Source organism: Bombyx mandarina, chromosome 16, assembly GCF_030267445.1.
Source record: "Bombyx mandarina strain Sakado chromosome 16, ASM3026744v2".
Lineage (NCBI taxonomy): Eukaryota > Metazoa > Arthropoda > Insecta > Lepidoptera > Bombycidae > Bombyx > Bombyx mandarina.
The window spans coordinates 946,064-966,546 of NC_143222.1; the positions used below are offsets into that span (position 1 = coordinate 946,064).

The 20,483-nt window shown below is 46.1% G+C and overlaps 1 protein-coding gene and 1 long non-coding RNA gene across 4 annotated transcripts in view; one reads left to right on the forward strand and one right to left on the reverse strand.

The window, feature by feature from the left end:
• LOC114241537 (uncharacterized) overlaps positions 1-20,483 on the forward strand; it is a 42,726-nt gene continuing 22,243 nt past the window's right edge. Inside the window, exons 1-2 of one of the 3 annotated variants that reach the window (XM_089733822.1) lie at positions 10,344-10,554; positions 18,502-18,706. In XM_089733822.1, coding sequence (XP_089589948.1) covers positions 18,695-18,706 — 12 coding nt within the window. In that variant the 5' untranslated portion in view covers positions 10,344-10,554; positions 18,502-18,694. Of the gene's footprint in view, positions 26-10,343; positions 10,555-18,501; positions 18,707-20,483 lie in introns of those variants that run through there. The other 2 variants (XM_028172396.2, XM_028172394.2) reach the window with 2 other exon arrangements.
• LOC149501197 (uncharacterized) lies at positions 2,091-12,316 on the reverse strand. The gene is made up of 3 exons (XR_016324381.1): positions 12,269-12,316; positions 3,269-3,348; positions 2,091-2,206 (listed from the first exon to the last, which is right to left on the reverse strand). It is a non-coding gene; the product is annotated as an uncharacterized LOC149501197 (long non-coding RNA).

A 20,483-nucleotide genomic window follows, 5' to 3' on the forward strand; every position in this document is an offset into this window, starting at 1 on the left:
CAACTGGCTCAAGAGATGCTGTCCGGTGAGCGCTTAATAAATTATTATTAATATAAATTATTATTAGCTTAAAGAAGACGAATAAGTCCTGTTGGTACGGTCAGCATTACCTTCACTCAGGTAGAAGTAGTGCTCCATCCCAAACAAACAGTCAAATAACTCTCCTTAACAGTGGCCGGCACAACATGTGGTCCACTCTAACTCATCTCTATCCTCAACCACACTCACATATACTTAGTCTGGCCATAAGTACGGTTACAATTAAAAATAATAAAAAATCTATTGCAAATAATATTCATTACTTTTACAGCGTGTTAGTTTAATACATAAATATAAAACAATTTAAAATATAAAAAGCTTATTCGAAGTGGTCTCAATTGGCTGCAATACAGTCCTTTAAACGTTGAGACCAGTTATCAATAGAAGCACGCACTCTTTCCATGGGAAAATTTTTCACTGCCAATCGTACGGATTGTTTTAGGGACTCCCAAATTATCATGGTGTTTAGAGCAAGCCGTACTCTCTAAAACTGTCCATAAATCATAATCCAGCGGATTAAGATCAGGACTAGACGACGGCCAGTCTTCAGCTCTGATGAAGTCCAAAACGTTCGTTTCCAACCAAGACTGCGTAGACCGAGCTTTATGACCTGGCACCGAGTCTTGCTGGAAGGACCATTCTTGATTATTGAACATGGTGTTGTTAATGAGGCTTCACTACCTTCTCAAGAATGGTATCTTGATACACTTGTGTCGATGTTTTGATACCTTTTTCACAAAAGTATGGCTCAGTCACTCCTTCATAGCTAATACCCCACCAAACCATCACTGAAGTCGGATAGTGCCCACATTACACTCTGTCGACTAATTGGGAAGCTTCCTTAGAGCTTTGAGCATAAATACGGTCATTTTCTTTGTTAAAATGTTGCTCAATTGTAAAAATTTTCTCATCCGTAAACAAAATTTTTCTATGACCTCCCTTTGCGTACCGCTTCAATAGTTGTTTCGATTTTATCACCCTGTTCTCTTTTAAATTATCAGTTAAGAAATAACCAGTACATCTCTTATAGGCTGCAAGTCCTAAGTCATCTTGTAAAATACGCGACATGGTTCTACATCTCCCGAGATAAAATCTTTTGCTTTCGGACAGGATTTCTTCGAATTCTGTCCCTTACTGCTTTGACCACCTTTTTCGTACGAACACTACGTGGACGGCCAGATCTTTTTCTGTCACAAACAGAGGAGATCTCATTGCACCTATTAATAGCCCGGTACACAAACATTTTACTAATACCAAGCGTATGGAGAGTTTTAAAAATTTCATTTGGCTCCATACCTACTTTGTGGAATGCAATCACAGCGATTCAGTTCTCTTTATCACCCCACTCCATTTTAATATCGCAAAATATTGTACAATGTATTGGCGCCAAAATAAGAAAACTCAATGAGCAATCATATAAAAATGACAGGTTCCAAATTCAAATGTAATATTTTGTATATTTTTAATTGTAACAGTATTTATGGCCAGACTAATATACACAGACATCCTATACATCCTTCATATTTAGGAGGGATGCTGGGCGGTCCCGTCGCGCGCCGCTCTACCTACACGCATTAAATTACGAAAGGCTCTGGTCGTACCATTTGTTTATATTTGAGAATATCAGATTGTAGTGGTGGCGGTGCGTGGCGATGACTCAGTGTACAAACAGCTTACGTGAGATGTAGTAGATAGTAGAGTATGTAGGTCGGGGACCAGAATACACACCACGGGACTGAGTCTGACTGACTCGGCGCCGACACTCGACACAAGACACACGTCTCTAGACACTCCGGACGACACCGGCCGCGGCATCGTGTAGCTCGATCCTTCTATTTATAACTACTTCTTTTTAATACGTTATTAATCTATCTCATTTTATTTCGTTGTATATTAAGTTACTTTTAGTTTGGTTCTTATATGACTCGCTTTTTAAATACTATCAGTACTCTGTTTGTTCTATTATATCATTATGTTTTTTATAATAGACTAAATCACAAAGTCGTGGTGCTGAAGCATGTCCCGCGAGTTTGTCGGTCGGCTGGTCGCGGCTTTTAGTCTGTGAGGACAAGAGTGTGCTCGCGAAGGACCTGTTCGCACTTCACAGACGCTGACAGCTCGTGGACCGGCTCGTCGGCTCGTCGGCTCGAGGGCACATACTTAAAGCCTGAAAACATTACACTCCTCTTGTGGACAAAAGGGACAAAATGCCATAAATTCGGTAAAGCCCTAATACTAATATGTATATATTAAGAAACTTAGATTTCGATGAAAGCTTTGTATTGTAATATTGAATTCGGAGCTCAAAGTCGACTGAGTGGTCACGATCACTAACGATCACGAACTAATAGGCTCACCAGTACACACCAGTACACACCAGTAAGTAGTACACAGAGGAATTGATCGTTAACCTACACGCGTACACACACACACACACACAGCATCAATGAAAGGGTTCAATAGCACGACACAAAAACTATAATAACATTAGACGCGTCAGTGGGCGGCGCTCGTGATCGTAAGCCGAACTAGGCCGCGGGCCGCGGGATCTCCGCATTCATTACGCGAGCGAGCACTACACGAGCCGCACTGATCACGTTCTTCTAAACTTATCATAATTATGAATTAACTTATAGACTTATAGACGGACAGACCGATCCTTAAAGCTTACGAGCCGACGCACCCGACGAGCTCTATACTATATATTGTTCAATACGGTCTATATACGAGTAAGTCGTAAGTCTTATTGAGAGGGGCTCCGTTTCAGAGATTTCATGTTTATTATTATTTTCCTTCTTATTCTAGTAGCCTCGAGGGGTTACTCTAGATTCACCGAGCTAATAGGTGAGCTGACGGGGCTCAAACCGGGAGTGTTACTAACACTGGCCCTAGTAAGTGCAGTGCTTCGCAGAATCTACCACCGGATCGAAAACGCCATCCACTGAGAAGATCCGGCGAGAAACTCAGTGGGCTGTGTCTGTGGGTTAATTTACTCGTCGAGCACTTCGTCGCAAGCGAAGGATTCGGTGAGAACGGTGACCGGTGCTTGAAGTACCTAAAAGAACTGCTATTGGATCGGGAGGACTCGTAATGACGTATTAAGGGCGACGTCGACTATTTACCATTCGGTCCACCGGATCGGGCATGTAATATCTGGCGGCCGCGACAAGAGGGTTTTCGTGTCGTGCCGCCTTCACAAAGTGACGCAATGATGAATGTAAATACTCACTGACTGAGTCAAGCTCCACATGATCCACAAGATCATGAAGATCCACATTCCTTAGGAACCATGGTGCTCCGACGGCTATCCTGCAAAAACGGGATTGAATGACTTGAAAGGGCTTCAAATTGGTGTAGGCCGCATGAGCGGCTCACTCTGACCGGCGCCATCTAGGTGGGCTTCGGATAGCCTGCCGACCGAGAGGGCTGGTTGGTGGTCGTGGCGCCGACGACCGCCGGTCCGGCGTCCCGAGGGGGAGGGTGATGGGAGAGATGTGCTCCGCACTAAACGCTTCACTTTCCCCCCTCTGCCTCTTCATGAGTTCTGTCTCATGCGAGGTTTGGACGTTGGTTGTTGAGCGACAGGAGGTTTTAGTCAGTTCGACTCTGACATGCCCCGCCCGCCATCCCCTAGTGGAGGGCGGGGAAGTCCGGCGATTTCCTCGTCACCAAAAAAAAAAAGGCCGCATGAGCGAACCCTACGCTTGCATACATCATGACGGGGCGTTTCATCAACAAACACTTCAATTAAATTTATTTGATTAGATATTTGTACAGACAAATGCCATTTTACTTACTGTACGCGATTGAAATGGTATTGAACGTATATTGCGAACTAAATATTAGCGGTCATGAATACTAATGACGTTTCGATAAGGAAACGATTAGTGTGTAAACGATCACGCGACGCCGGAGCGACCCTCCGCCACCGCCAGTGCTCTCCACAGCCCGAGGCGATACGCGGTGGCGCCCGGGACGCACCGGGGAGCAGCGGCAGCAGCGGTTCCGGCTAGTGCGGCTGAACTTTGCTCCTGTAGCGAGCGAGGTGTTGGTGCAAAAGGATATGAAGAAATCATCTCGAACACTTCCTCAGAGCACATTCCATGAAACCTACTATACAAACCGGCCCTATACTAACTAACTATACAAAACAGTCCGGTGGCTACTAGGCCACATGAACCTAGATATCCCGTCCCACGCTGTCTCGTACGTCGCGTCTAGGTGTCCGCGCGGGAGGATCCTTGTGGATGTAGAACATTCATTCAAAAAACAAATTTAATTTTAAATTAAATTATTTGATCCATGTGCAAAAACAAATAAATTGGTCTCACCAGGTACCTACATAGTACGAATTTAATTAGGAAACTAAAACTTACATTATGTAGTTTAGTTAATTCGTCCTTAATTAAGATTCTAATTTATCTTATCTATCTTCATCTGAGACGTTCATTGCTTTTCCGGCACTCGCGGCATGTGCTCTAGTTCCGAGACAATCTCGGCGAGGCTCGGCCGTCGGGCAACAATCTAAGGTAAATGTTTACAGAAGTATGCCGTCAGCTTTACCGAAAATCGTTGAAGATAAGTGAACTACAGCTAATTACAAATATTTACAAGCGATAAGATTGCGCTAAATCTGGCACTAATCGCAGCGAAACTGGAGCAACGACCGCCTCACCTCTCGCTGAACAACTAGTTATATTTTCGGGAGCCTTGAGCATATACACGACTAGTAGCAGTCTCAGTACACGCAGCCGCGACCTGCGCCGCCCACAGTGGAACTGCTACGTGACGGCTGGCGCCCACTGACCCGGCAGATTCCGTAGTGACTCAATCGATAAATAAAAGACCTAAACTTTTGTATAAAATAAACTTAAAAACAAACAAAAGGAATCCGTCCGACGGGGGACACGTCAAAGGAATCATTTTTATTTAATTCCGAGCATTTTCATGTTTAACTACCTTTTAAACCTTCTCTGGACTTCCACGAATAATTCAAGACCAAAATTAGCCAAATCGGTCCAGCAGTTCTCGAGTTTTAGCGAGACTAACGAACGGCAATTCATTTATATATATAGAGATAACAACTGTCCTACCTCAACTAACAGTACAGTCTCACCGAGAGATAAGCATTACTGCGTTTAGAGAAACTCAGAGGGGAATATTCAAATGTACTTCGAAACGATGATAAGGAAGTAGAAGCTGGCCGCAGGAAGTCACACACGAGCGTTCGTCTGCAGTGCCGACATGACGCGACGCGGAGTACGTGATCATGACAGAGGCCACCGTCCGAGTTCTGGCGGCGGCGACCTCCTACCGCACGATGCTACTCTCTGACCTTCCAACATCCATTACTGAGTCGGCACCGTGAGTCGTGACGAACCGCGACAGACACAGCATTGGGGCTCAAGAACAACGCTGACCGATCGATTGGTCATGGTACAGAAGCGATCGCCGCTGGACACGAGGTAGCTGGCGAGCTGCGGGGGAGGCGCCTGCTCACGTAATTAAACGAGCCTCTGACTATTGTATTTCGGGACGCGTTGTGATCGATTATTTAATGTTCTTCGGAACAAACGTGTCCCCTCTGTCTCGAATGATCGCTGCGATGACATGTCGACGTGAGCAGCTGCAGCGGCTTACAAACGCAGAGGCCATTGTAAGTGTTTTTATTTCTAGGATTACTCACTGGTGGTAGGACCTCTTGTGAGTCCGCGCGGGTAGGTACCACCGCCCCGCCTATTTCTGCCGTGAAGCAGTAATGCGTTTCGGTTTGAAGGGTGGGGCAGCCGTTGTAACTATACTGAGACTTACTTATATCTGAAGGTGGGTGGTGCATTTACGTTGTAGATGTCTATGGGCTCCAGTAACCACTTAACACCAGGTGGGCTATGAGCTCGTCCACCCATCTAAGCAATAAAATAAAAATATGCCATTAAATGTAAGTAGGTCTTTAATCTCATGCATAAATAGACATGCGCGGCGCCGCGGCGTGTCGTCGTGCTTGCGTTAATATAACTTTACTCACGAACGAGCCACCCTGCTCGGGAGGTCTGTTGCACTTAATATCGTTAATAATGTTATAATGTGAATGTTATGATAATAATAATAAATTTTATTTCAGAATTAAATTCCATATGAAGTGTTAGTAATACAAAATTTTAAAAAAGCAGTTCATTTTAATTATTTTACATTGACCATGGCTGGTCTTGAGCCAACATGGACTTCATTCCAGTGCCTCAGTACAGGGCAGCAATAGCGACTCCCTATCGCGGTCAGGAGGCCGGAAGGATTGACGCCGCAGCGAATATGAAACACGTCCTTACTATTCAAATACTTATTTATTACTCCCTTATATCTTATTACACCACACGCAGTCCCGGGCAAAGTATGAAGAGAAGATCCTTCTGTAATTGAAGCTCACGTTAGAAGTTTTGGTATCCTGCCGGAGGTACCAATGTTTCTGATTAAATACACACTACACGAAAACTCACGGATGAATTCCACGCTGAAGGAGTAACTTCGTGTAGTAAAACTAAAATCCGCAAAAAATTTTAAATTGCGTAATTACTGGTGGTAGGCCTCTTGTGAGCTTACACGGTTAGGTATCACCACTTTGCATATTTCTGTCGTAAAGCAGTAATGCGTTTCGGTTTGAAGGGTGAGGCAGACGTTGTACTGTAAAACGGAAAGTTACACGTGAAGAGAAAAGAAGCTTTCTGGCATTCAGACGCGACTAGCGTGCACCTCAGCACACCGGCACACACAGCACAGTAGTCCTGCTGTGTGTACATAGACAGCTGTCGAAACAGAGCTAGACAAACCCTCGTCGAGTGAGATAGGGCCCACTTACTGATCCCCCGGATCCCGACTGCACAGAGCTTTTTTTTTTTTGGTCAGGAGGAAATCGCCGGACTTCCGCCCTTTTCTGGGGATACTGGGCGGCGTATGTCAGAGTCGAACTGACTAAAACCTCCTGTCGCTCAACAACCAACGTCCAAACCTCGCATGAGACAGAACTCATGACAAGGCAAAGGGGGGAAAGTGAAGCGTTTAGTGCGGTGCACATCTCTCCCATCACCCTCCCCCTCGGGACGCCGGACTGGCGGTCGTCGGCGCCACGACCACCAGCCCTCTCGGTCGGCAGACTGTCCGAAGCCCGCCTAGATGGCGCCGGTTAGAGTGGGTTACACTACGGAATACCCCACTGGGCCAGAACCAGCGTGGGTCGAGGATAGCCGACCTTCCATCACCCGGATGCTCTTGCGTAAAACGCGTGCAGAGCAGCTTGCACGTCGTCTTCTTAGGCCCCCATCGCCGGTCCCCAGACCGACATGTGAGGGGGACCCGAAACACTTAGAGGGCCAGGGCTTGGGCGAGATCCGCCTCCCTGGCCCCCGCTCGACGGCGGCGGGATTGTGCGTCTCTCACGCGCCCCGCCGCCTCTTTCTGCGAGATGGTGCACTCGCAGAAGTCGAGCATCGCCTTCCACGACTCGTCGTCGCCGAGCATCGATGCCACAACACTCGGCAACGACAAGTCGGTTTCTATTTTTGCGACGAGGACACGGCGCCACCCCTCCCATGCGGGACAGGCGACGAGCGTATGCTCTGCCGTGTCCAAGTCGAAACCACAATGGTGGCACTCTGCCGTCAGCTCGGCTGTGATCCGGTGCAGGAACTCACCGAAACAACCATGCCCAGTGAGCACCTGCGTGAGCCGGAAAGTGAGGCGTCCTCTGTCACGATTCACCCACAAGGACCGGGCGAATCGCCTCGACGGTCCTACGACCAGCCGAAGGATCAGCCAGCCAGCCGTCTGGACCATGACTCCAGCGACTGCACAGAGCTTAGGTTCATTTTATGTATTATAGAAGTTACATTTAGTCTTTTGTTGTGTCATTTGCTTGTGAAAAATTATCTTACTTCTATTTTTTATTTATAAAAGTAATCAAGCTCGTCAATGGCTACTAAAAACAAAACAAAAAATCGGCCATCAAACAGATGAGAAAAGGTACCTAATTATTATATTTGGCTGTGTTGATTTTGTCTATTTGTGTCTATAGGTATACGGATGATTGCGAAATAGGCGGCTTATAGAACGTGTATAAAGTATCTGAATCACGCAGCGACTCCTGCCCGACCCATCAGTCGGCGCCGGCGGGTGTGATCTTCTCGCTTCTGTGCGCCGTGTGCTGTGTGCTGTGTGTGTGCTGTGTGCGCCGCGTGCCGGACCCGCGAGGTCGCGCCGTTTAGAACTTCAACTCTAATGTACAGCCAATTAAATTATAGTTGTAATGTCATTTCAATAAATAAAACAGAAGTAAGCGGTCCGATCTTGCGTTTTTAGTTTCGAGGACCTTCATTTTTGTTGTTTATTCACATTGTACCTAAGTGGTTAGTTACACTCTGAGTCAATAAATTGTCAACTCGCTTTTGTGTAGTCATGTTTGAAGTATCTGTCTTATTTCAAAGTACACAACCTACCATTGGCCATAAATACAAAATAAGTAAATATTAAATAGATATATACATATATAACACATAAACACTATTAACACATAAATAGTGATGGGGGGGGGCGACGCGATCTCAGTGTACTTGCTGTATTATTAAAGAAATACTATAAATATCATGATAAATAGTGTTTGCTTCATTTAATTGTTTAATTTAATTTAATTTAAATGTTTTTTTCAAGAACTTTCTAGGTGATTATAATGGTTGGGTTTTGTTGAAAATGTTAAAGTGTATTATTGTTTAAATAATGTTATAATTGAAGACGGTTCGCCTTAAACAGTCAACAACTCAAACAAACAACATCAAACACTTGTTGCGAATGTGTGTCCTAGTGTACTGAGTGGTGCTGAGTGGACGGAGTAGCAAGCGGCAGGTAGCGGTGCAGAGCAGTTCAGACGAAACAGCAGTCCGGAGACAGGAGTCAGGAACACGGACGGGAGTTCACATGAAAATACTCCACCCGCGCCGGTCAACTCTGAATACTTTTAGCAAAGTTACTGAAGGAAAACAGGTTCCAAAGAAACGCTTTCTAGACACTTCAAGATTTCTAACTCGTTATAAAAGAGTTCCACCAGCATCACCGCGGTAATCCAGCTCGACACTAACACGGCGATTGTTTGGTAACATTATTGATTCGGGATTCGGGACTCTCGGTTAATTCACTCATCGAGCCTTTCGTCGCAAGCGACGGGTTCGGCGAGGATGGTGACCGGTGTTTGTAGTACTTAAAAGTACCGTTAACGGATCGGTAGGATCCGTAATGACGTGTTTAGGGTGACGTCGACTGTTTACCATTCAGTCCAGAATCGGTTTAGTTCATTCAGAATCGGGTGTGTAATTAAGGGCGGCCACGACAAGAGGGTTCTCATGTCGTGCCTTCTCGAAGTGGCACAATGATGCCGACTGTAGATACTGACTGAGTCAAGCTCCAACTCACCATGGAGGTCACGTTCCTTAGGAACCACAAAGCCAATCGTGAACAATCGTTAATTACGTATTTCATTTTGATTATATACCTACACGGTATTCCATTAGAAAAATTGGTTCTCGCCTGCAGGATTCGAACACCGGTGCATCTCTCAACGCGACTTCAAAGGTTAAAAGATTCATTATAATATAGGTATTAGGGAAGTAAGCAAAACATTTTACTCCCTTAGATTTACTCTACGCACTTACTATATTATGTGGTTTTGGATTATATTTGACGTGTTCAATTCAATCGAATAATGAAAGACATCATCTATCACTATTCGATTCATGGTAAATACAAATTAGTCTCACGAGCAGACTTGCAGCGCATGCACAGTGACATCTGTGTGCAACATCGTAGACTTATTGTACGTACGTATGTATACAATTACTAGTTTATAGGTATTTCGATGGTCTTGCGTAAATTAACGTAACCAATTTATTGTTTTCCGCACTTGAGACAATAATAATATGGAACGTAAGCAAAATTTGCTAAACAACAAGTAAGGTAAGATTCTAGGTAACTCGAAACTCGTTTACGGTTATTATTGTTTAATATTTGTAGACTCGACTGTTGTCCGAGCCGAGCGCGTGTCGCGTCACTCTCGTTTGATCACCGCTCTAATGTCACTCGTGCTCTTACCGTTATCAGATAATAACAAAAGGCGATCGTAGGCAAACGTAACGGGATAAGGCCGAGCGCGGGCTACCTACGGGCCGCGGGCGCCGCGCCGTGCTGCCGGTGCCGGCTGATGCACCGCAGGGAGACACGGGGGAGGCGCGGGCGGGCCGGACCGCGGGGCAGGCGGGGGAGAGGGGCGGTCAAGGCCACAGGCGCACGCGGCGCCGTCCCGCTGCCAGTCCGTTCCGTGAGGTGACGCTGTGTTGTTCCCTTAGCTGCTTCAAGTCTAGTGTTTAGTGAGTGTTGTACAGTTACGCGGCGCACCGACGGGTCGACGACCGCACGAGCATGAGCTCGCTGCCTATCCGGCTCGCATTGATCTCCCGACACCTCTGACCAGCACAACACAAGGTGGGTTGCTCGTTTCGATTGTTCCTGTCTCGCAATTCGTGAAACGCTCGGCTGAAACCTGCCTGTCGCATCGATGTATATATGTTCAAGACTGGTTATTCTGTTTGTTAATGAAGTCTACGAATAGCTTTACCTCGCAGTGGGAACCCGTGGACGCTCTGCTTGGACCCGACTAATACGATTTTACCACCTCATTAAGGTTTTGATTTCCTTTTAAATAGAAACAGTTACATTACGTGCGAGGCGAGGTTATGCCAGTGGAACGGCGTCCTCCGTTACATTGAAACACTAGCTCAACATTCAGTTCAGTTTCAAAGATGCTTATTGATGCTAATGTGTTCAACGAGATGATAGTCGATGCCGAAATAATAATTCTAGTACACATTTATGTAACGCGATGGCGGACACAGCGGCCTCCCCGCGATACATTACATAAACAGCATTCCATTTAACTAATATACGAAGAACCCTCAACGCGGCCGCCGTAGTTGACGACAACTCCTTGTGTAGTGGCTCGCTCATCGTATCTACATTGTGAAGGCCGAAGCCTACCTCTCGTGTCAAATAGATAGATACCTGATAGATATAAGTGCCTCTACAAAGAATTATCTCTTGTGGTTTTACGGAATAACAAATCTACTCTATTATACAAGCAGTTAACAATGGCGGACATGAGCTCGTCTGACCGTCGCTGTAGAAGTACAGCAAGCACGAAGTCTGTTTGTAATTACAACAGTTTAACCATATAAAAGTTGGAGCGTGATCTTAATGATCTATTGTTAAACAACTAACTTTCTATTACGCCGTTTCGTACAATTCATTAAAACTATCATACAAAACTGAATATTACAATATTGTGCTTCGAGATCCGCGCGTGTAACTGAGACGATTGTTTCATTTTCTAATCCTTAAGGGCCTCATGACAGTTGTGCCTTGGGTGAGCTAGGCACGATGTGTTTAAACTTGATTCAGCTTGGCGTTTTAATACCGACCACTCGTATGTCAACTCTCGAAAAAGGCCTTGGATTAACCAAACAGGCCGAATTTAATGTGCAGATTACGTTAGACAAATGAATGATCGATCAGTAGTGGCGCTACCAGCACTAAAGAAAGGACACGACAATAAATAAATAAATATACTCTTTGAAGCACTCCGTTCTCCCCTCCCTTCTCTTTGCGTGGGGTCGAGCTTTAAGTCGTAGAAAACAGTCTCGATCACGACCGAGTGATGTGATGTAACTGCAGTGTAAGCTGTGTCGCACTGTCGCACTGTCGCACTGCCGCACTGACATGATGCAGTGCGTCGCGCGTGACGCAACGCGCGCGGCTGGGCGGCCCGCCCGCTCTCTCCGCTCTGCACACACATTGCACACACCACACGCACTGCACACACCACACGCACTGCACACACCACACGCACTGCATACACCACACACACTGCACACACCACTCGCGATATATTTCTAATCGAGCAGTTGTTGGTGCAGCCAGTAAGGTCTACTAATTCAGTCTGTACGTGTCTTGTTCGTTGGGTCTAAACGTATGGAATGCATCTATGTCTGGAAACTACTCGTGTGCATCTAGCTAGCACTTTGGCACGATATAAATAACATTCGGTGAAGTGACAACATCTACATGACTTTGAAGTGAGTATAAGACTCGAAGCGGGCGGATGCACAGAGCTGTAAGTGCTGATCAAATACGAACAACAAACCGGTTATGTGAAGCGCAATGGTTCCGCCCCTCGACACGACACGACACGACACGACATGTTCCACTCGGAGAGCAGCGGCGGCGTTTGTACGTGCACTGCGCCAACTATCATTACACTTGCATTACCGGCGAGTCGAGATGAGCGGTCGGTGCTGGACACAGATCCGTGCACTTCTTTATGGAATAACAAACACAAACAACAGTTTTGAACCCAGATACTGTGATTACACTCGTTTAATAGCATTTTCTAAATCTGCCGGTGCTATTGCAAACTTGTGTCACGTATTATAAAAGTACTTTCGTCGTCCGCTCTGTCGAACCAACTCCCTCGGTGCGTCCCCGCGGGGACCAGTGTACCGCTCAGTACCACGGCACGGCATGCGGCACGGCGGCGGCGGCGGCGCCCCACATGTGACCGACACGACGGAACATCTGTCGGTTCTATCAAACTTACATAATTCGAAAGAGAATTAAATTAACTAATCGCTTACGTTTTTAGTATCACATTTAAAAAAAGTATAGTCTAGTGCCACTTAAGAAAAGTATCTAATTGCTTTCATTGTTATTAAATGATTATGTCGTAACATTTCTTCGCGACCCAAATATTGGAATCGCATCCGATGATCTTTCGAGTCGTGATCTCACAAATGTTTGCATATTAGGAAGTGAACTTGCATAACGACGCGCCGCCTGCGCCCCGCCAGCCCCGCCAGCCCCGACACAATCTCCTCTCTGTGTCTGTTCTCCGCCGAGATGACATTCTTTTGTGCCTTATCATCGATCTTCTCAACCATTACAACTAACTCGGTCGCTACTTCCAATTCATCAATTAATGTTCTTTTATATTTAACAAAATATAATAATTGTCAAATAATACTGATTGTGGATATTTGTAACTGCAGTCTTCAGACCATTGTACTATATAACCACAATTTATAACTAATTATTGTGATAAAAAAGATCGGTACTTACGTATTAATGCCACCGCGGCAGAAATTTAATGGTTAGCAAGTGTGGACAACTCGAAAAATATGGAAAAGCGAATCAGAGCACCCCACTTTCCACCTGGTCTTGTCTGCCCTACCCCTAGAGTGTGTATAAAAAACCGGAGGCGCGGAGGGAGAGCAGTTCTCACCCGCTGTGACGGAGCACGGAAACAGTGCGAGGCGGAGCGCCTGTGGCTGGTCCAACAAGCCGAAGCTGCGGAGCAGAGCACGAGTGACCGTGCTTCGGCACGCAAGGGCGGAAGGGCTGCTCTTCTCGCAGCGCTGAAGATAAGGTGGATTCAAACTTAAACTCCCGTTTGCTCGAGTTTGACTAAATACTTAAAGCAATTTTAATCAAAAAAATTAACCGTGGGTATCTTCATAACCATGGGGTTCCGCGGGGTGGGAATGGTGCAGGGAGTAATCCCTTACCCCTCCCTTCTCCCACCTCCACCCCGACCCAAAATCGACGGACCATAAAGGAAAGTTTAATAGAATTTTTGCCGCGGTGGCGTTAATACGTAAGTACCAAACGATCGTCGGACCAACATTAGGAGAGGTATTTCTGATGCAGTGGACATAATAATAACAGATTACAGCACAGCAAGGCACAGCGCAGTACTAGGCGCTGAACCCGACAATACTTGGGATCATTGTCGGTTGTATCAGGCTGCAACGCCTGTCATGTGATCTCGCCGGTACCTGTCATGTGCTAGGGCACGTCCGTCGCGGCGCAGAACCAACCCCGGCTAGTACGAGTATATACCTGTGATGCGAGCCCATCAATAGCCCAGCAGCACTCTAATCACCGTGACACTCCCTACTCGCCACGCCTTGTTAATGCCCACATTACTCGTATATATCTGCAACAGAACGTGTGGCACGGTCGAGCGCGCCTCGCGTGTCGCGGCCGGGCCGGGCCCGTGGAGACGGGCCGACTGACGGAGAAACGCGTTTCTCCGGGAGCCGCCAGTGAAAACAACCTCGATAGCCCCTCGCTTGTGTCCGCACCGCACCGCACCACGATCTAGTTGTGACCGCCACGGCTCGAGGCGGCGGCCGCGCACACCGCGATACCAGTTTTTATTCCCAACACCGCGAGTAGGTACTTATGTTTGGCTATTTTTTGTGCTTGGTGTAAAATCGAAACGAAGTTGCGTTAGAACGTAAAAATAAACATATGTAGGTATATAGACGTATCAACACATCTTTTAAAAATAGTATCTACACTTCATTATTATGTTGACTGAGAGTTAACACCAGAGTGATTGCAGTGACGATCGTTGGTGCAGATTGTAGTCGTGGTGGCATTAAAGCCTAGGTGTCGCACTTCCTACTGTTCCTGTCCCCGGCACTAGCGGATTGATAATGATATAATATCGGCGGAGCTGACGCGAGTCGGCGTGGGTGGATCCACGATATCATTCATTAAGCTGTGTTCGAGTTAGAAAACGTGAAATGAAACCGTGAAGATGTAGCGGCATCTCAATTTACCGTTCCGTCGGTCCGTCGGTCCGGCTGCAGCGTGTGTGTGTGAGCGCGCGGGGCGGGGCGGGGGAGGGGGGGGGGGGTGCCCATCTGCACACATACACACAGCATCTCCACACATCAACCAGCTTGACTGCTTGAGAGTGCAGACTCATATACCACGTCCATGACCAAATCAGTATAGTTGTGTACGTAAAGTGCCCACAGAACTTGTAAGCGGTTACCGGAGCCCATAGACGTCTACAACGAAAGTGCCGCCACCCACTTTGAGATATAAGTTCCAAGGGCTCAATTTTTACAGTACAACGGCTGCCCCACCCTTCAAATCGAAACGCATTACTGCTTCACGGCAGAAATGGGTAGGGTAGTGGTACCTACCCGTGCGGTATATTCATAATAAATATTATGTATTCTTGTTCGGGTTTGTGAGCGGAAATAGAGAGTAGTAGCGAGAGGGCGGGCGGAGTGGACGTGCCGCTGTTGCCGGTCCAGTGTAGATCAGCACAGCGCTCATGTTCTATATTCACGTTTTAACTTTCACAGCTCACTCCCGAACACATTCAATTACCCGACATTATGCGTAATTTCTTTAGCAACTGGTCATCGAGTCTGTTCAATGGATACATTGTGGACGACTCGAACAACCACCCCGAGGCTCGCGGCTCTCTTTAGACCGGGTTAACCGTTGTCCAGGGACCACGACGGCGCGCGCGACGGCGAGTAAGAGCTCACACTGGCCATTAGATCTGCGCGACTCAACCACACCGCGTACAATCATAACCGACGTGGATGGATTCATTAACATTATTAGACACTTTCAAGTTTCAAAGATCAGATATTGAAATATCGTGAGCGCTTGTTTCAGAGTCACCACAATGTAATGGGTACAATATTAGAAACACAGTAGTCAGATAAGCTTAATGATTAATATTGTTCGCATAACAAATATGTACATGATTCAGAGCCTTTCTCAATGAAATCCTTCAAAGATCGTGCGCCACGCAATGACCCAAACTTAAAGGTAACATATTAGTCGAGCGCTGGTCGCCATTATCCACTGCAAGGCTCGGTCACCCCCGCAGCGCCTCGTGCCGCCGCCGCGCCGCGACTGTAACACGTAATTACAATGACAACGTTAAGAAGAGTCCTAATTAGCTCCGCTTGAATGTAATGTTACAACGCGTGAGGCAAACAGCGAGCGGTTAAAGTAAACTTGAATATAAATTAAGTGTTCGATGGCGCATGGCGCTCGGTGCGCGCGAGTCGCGACTCTAACGACAATAATGTAACGTTATGTGACTGCTTAGTAGCTATATACCCGTATGTTGTAAAGGTATAGTAATCAAACACCGCATCTTATCAATCCATTATTTGAACACTACACAAGTACATAACTAAATGACTGCTATTGAACGTAACGTTGGAACATATTTATGTGTTCCCGAAAACGCGGCACAAAACAGAAGAATGCTTCCTGACAGGTGACAGTTCGTCGTTTGACAGTTGACGGTAAGGTCCAGTGCGGCGACGGCGCGGCGCGTTCATTACATTTCATTATAACATATGTGCGCAGGAAACGTTATCTGTAATCTGGCGGTGACGATCAGCGCAGCGTTATCAGACTCCGCTAATTAATCAATAACACTGTTCCGACACCGATCTAAGATTACTTACTGAGAACACGCTCACTTCTTGGAATTATTGGATCGAACACTTATAAATATAGATTTTATTGAAAAGTTAGATTTATTATTAATTAATATCTTAATCTTAGTTATATATATTTTTTTTGTTATTGCACTGTCGATTGCACCTGTGATTGAGGTGACATCTGCCATGAACTTTTGTCAATTTGTCAATGTTTTGTATTGATGATCACTTTGTTGGTGCAACTTAGTACATAAATAAATAAAAATAAATAAGTAAATATTGGGAGTGGTCCGCTCCGACGAAACTGACACTGCGGAGTTTCCATGCCAGCCAGGGTCGAGTTACCAAAATACTATTACCGCCTCTCTGCTAGACGGCAGCTCCCATTATAAAGCTGCCACTTCGATAAAGCGGCACGACACGAGAACCCTCTCATCGTGGCCGCCGGTAACTACATTCCCGATCCTGCGGACAGAATGGAAAGCAGTCGACGTCGCCTCAAACACGTCATTTCGGATCCTCGCGATCCACTAACGGTGCTTTTAGGTACTTCAAGCACCGGTCACCGTTCTCGATTACCGGTGTCGAAGGGCTCGACGAGTAAATTAACACTCAGACGCAGCCCACTGAATTTCTCGCCGGATCTTCTCAGTGGGTCGCGTTTCCGATCCGATGGTAGATTCTGCGAAGTACGGCTCTTGCTAGGATTCGTGTTAGCAACGTCATCAGGTTTGAGCCCCGTGAGCTCACCTACTAGTTAAGGCGACTCTGATATAACCTCTCAAGGCTATCAGCTTAGGTAGGAAAAAAATACATAAAGCTGTACTCAGATCAGCTTACTGAGGCACGTGGAAAATAATTTTAGGATACGTAATAAGGATACATATGTAGAATGTCTTGAGAAGGAAACGGTCGTGTCGCGGTCCACTGACCAAGTTTGAGAGCAGCGATTGTGTGAGCGAGCTCCACCGGCTCACAAGAGACCCGCGCCGACTGATCTGACGGTCCAATGGCTTCTACATTCGTAACATCAACAAGACAAGACATATTATATACTTAGTCTGTGATACACGTAGCACCAACCCTTACTGAAAACAACTCTCAGGGGAGAGCGGAGTTCAAGCCAGTTATGCGGATGACGTGAACTAAGCGCTGTCCCTCCGTATGAACGTCGTTAATGTAGAGGACGTATAGAATTGGTCTACAGAACATCGCCGTGCTAGGGCGAAGCGCCGACAAAAACGTTCTGCCCTGCAGGTACGAGACCAGCAGTCACACGTAGCCGTGCTGAAGGTCCATTTCCAACAACTTTTAGACTAGTCCCACGTACCAAGTACACTGTTGAAGGGTTTTTCGATATGAAAGAAGACCATGGCCGTGTAGCGGCACGTGTGAGCTGGCCCGCCAAATGGATATGGAACCAGGACCGATAGCAGAGTCGTCGAGGGACCGTCGCGAGATTCGCTAACAGTGATGAAATCATGAGCCCCCAACGGAGGCACCGAGGAGGAGAGTAGGTTAGGTACGCTCACTTCCACCGGCTGGTGGAATGCGGCTTCTGAGGATGCAGGTTCATTGCGACTAAACTGCCGCTTCAGCGATTCGGAAGTACTGAGCTAAGTTATTTAAGTATGATGAGATCATTCTGAATGATAAAAGAGAGGAAACAATGCTAATTTACATCGAATGTTCAAACATCATTACCACAAATAATAATATAGCACCAATGTAAATATTATTACCATTCTGTAACCGCGCGCACTAGCTCTGCACAGTAGTCGTGCACTAGTTGGATGGCTCCCGCCGCTCAGAATAATTATCAGCTGTCTCAGTTCTTACACAACACGTCGCTACGTTTAGATAATTCTAGAAAATGTAAATGAAATGCAAGATGTCGTCACGCCTGAGATGCATCTTTATGATCGTTATGCACCTAAATACCTAAGCAAATACCAGTCTTTGACATTACACGCCGCGTCAGACCCGGCAACGGAGAGATAGCCAAACTCACGATGAGATGTTGTGCTGACAAATTATCAGAAACAAAAGGTGATAAGCCTTATACCTGCCTGTAAGTGGATACTATACGTATGTACCTGATATGTGGCAGGGTGATAAGGGCTCGATAGCGACGCCTCCCCGGGGCACCGCCGACGCTCAGTCGAGGACACGGCGCGGACTGGCTTCCACGCGAGCGCTGCTGAACGGAGGGTCGCGGCAAGTCGTCAAGTGCAGCGTTCACTGTGTGTGTGCAACTGTGATGTGTTAACGCCAGCGACTGAAGCGCACGGAACTCCTCAACCATGACCGACAGTGTAAGTGCACTCTGAATATCTACCATTACTTACAATGTACAGGCGCACCATCAAAACAAATATTGTTTAGGTTCATGGAAGTAGCTGGTAGGTATTCGGGAGCAGGGTCCACGCGAGGCCAGACTTGTGCTCTGTGAATTCCTTGTATGAGGGGCGCGGCTGCCATACATCTACTCTTCCATCCATCTCTATTTGTAATCACCCACATTCGCACAGACTGCATTAAGGCAGGCACGGTCTTGGCTGTGCCTCTACCGCCATCAAGTGTGCCGAGTGAGCGTCTCTCTACTTGGGCAAAAAAATAAAAAACTTATAATTATACACAAAATCTTCCTTTGTTTTTTGGTATTCTCTTGGCCTTGTGAGGAAATATAATAATTATATATAAAATAGTTAAAATGTTAACATTTTGTTTTGACCTTTACCGGAATTAACAAAAGGTTATTAGTTGAGAATGTTCCGGAACGATGCTACGCACATGGCTGTGAGCTGCAGATTCGATTGGATCGGTATACCGGTATCTCATTTAAATAAAACAATTAGATACAATTTTCTCGGAGTATTTGTATTGCTTGTATTTGTATTACAAAAAGAGAATTATTTTGAAAAATGTTTTTTTTGTTTCAAAATGACAATAACAAAACAATACATAAAATAAGTCAAAATCATGAGGTGTCCGTGGTCAGTGCCGAACACTTACTGGTCATCATCAGACCGTCATGGCAGGGGGCGCGCCGGACGCCACGCTCGACACGGTTTTAGCAAACAGTCGTTTTTTTCATTTATGAGTAGGTAATATTCACACAACAAGTTGATACGACTCTTTGGTCGATTTCAGCGACGGCGACCGCTTCAACTCCGCTACTAATCATTGTCGCGGTGTTACAACGTTGGTCGAAAGACATCATCCAGTTGCTTTTTTTTTTTTTTTTTTATTGCTTGGATGGTTGGACGAGCTCACAGCCCACCTGGTTTTAAGTGGTTACTGGAGCCCATAGACATCTACAACGTAAATGCGTCACCCACCCTGAGATATAAGTTCTAAGGGTCTCAATATAGTATGCTACGCAGGTAGTATGCTATGCAACGGCTGCCCCACCCTTCAAACCGAAACGCATTACTGCTTCACGGTAGAAATAGGCAGGGTGGTGAAGTCATCGGTCCACCGGGCAAGGGGACGCCCAACGCTGCGCTTACCGGTACGGAGTCTCCAGTCCAGAACACGTCTGCTCCGTCGGTTCTGCGACACGTATGTCTTGCCTTAAGAATTTACATCATCTATAAACTATAAGTATATTACGTATTACTATAAGTATATATGTACTAGTTACTAGACTAGTACTATAAGTATATTACTATAAGTATATCTCGTAATTTTATGTCATTCTGGTGGTCTAGAGCAAAGTGCAAGTCTCGTGTAGGAGTGGAAATGCTACACAAGGCCGCACTCCCTCCAGGCTCCGCTTATCTCCCGCCAGGGTGCGGTCGCGTCAGGAAGCATTGCGCCAGGCTCTGACGGACTATGTTTATCCTGCCACAGGCCACAGGGAGATCTGAAGATCACACCCATATGTTTCGTTCTGGAGCCCAAACATCACCACCTGAATACTTCCACCCATTTTGAGGAATACCAGCTTGGATCCTGATTACTGTAGTCAGTGTAGTCCCTGCTCGTACCATGCTGCTGACTAACCTCAAATACATCTATATCATTTATTTATTTATTTTATTAGGCTCACAATACACATCACAAGCTAAAGATACATAAAAAAAAACA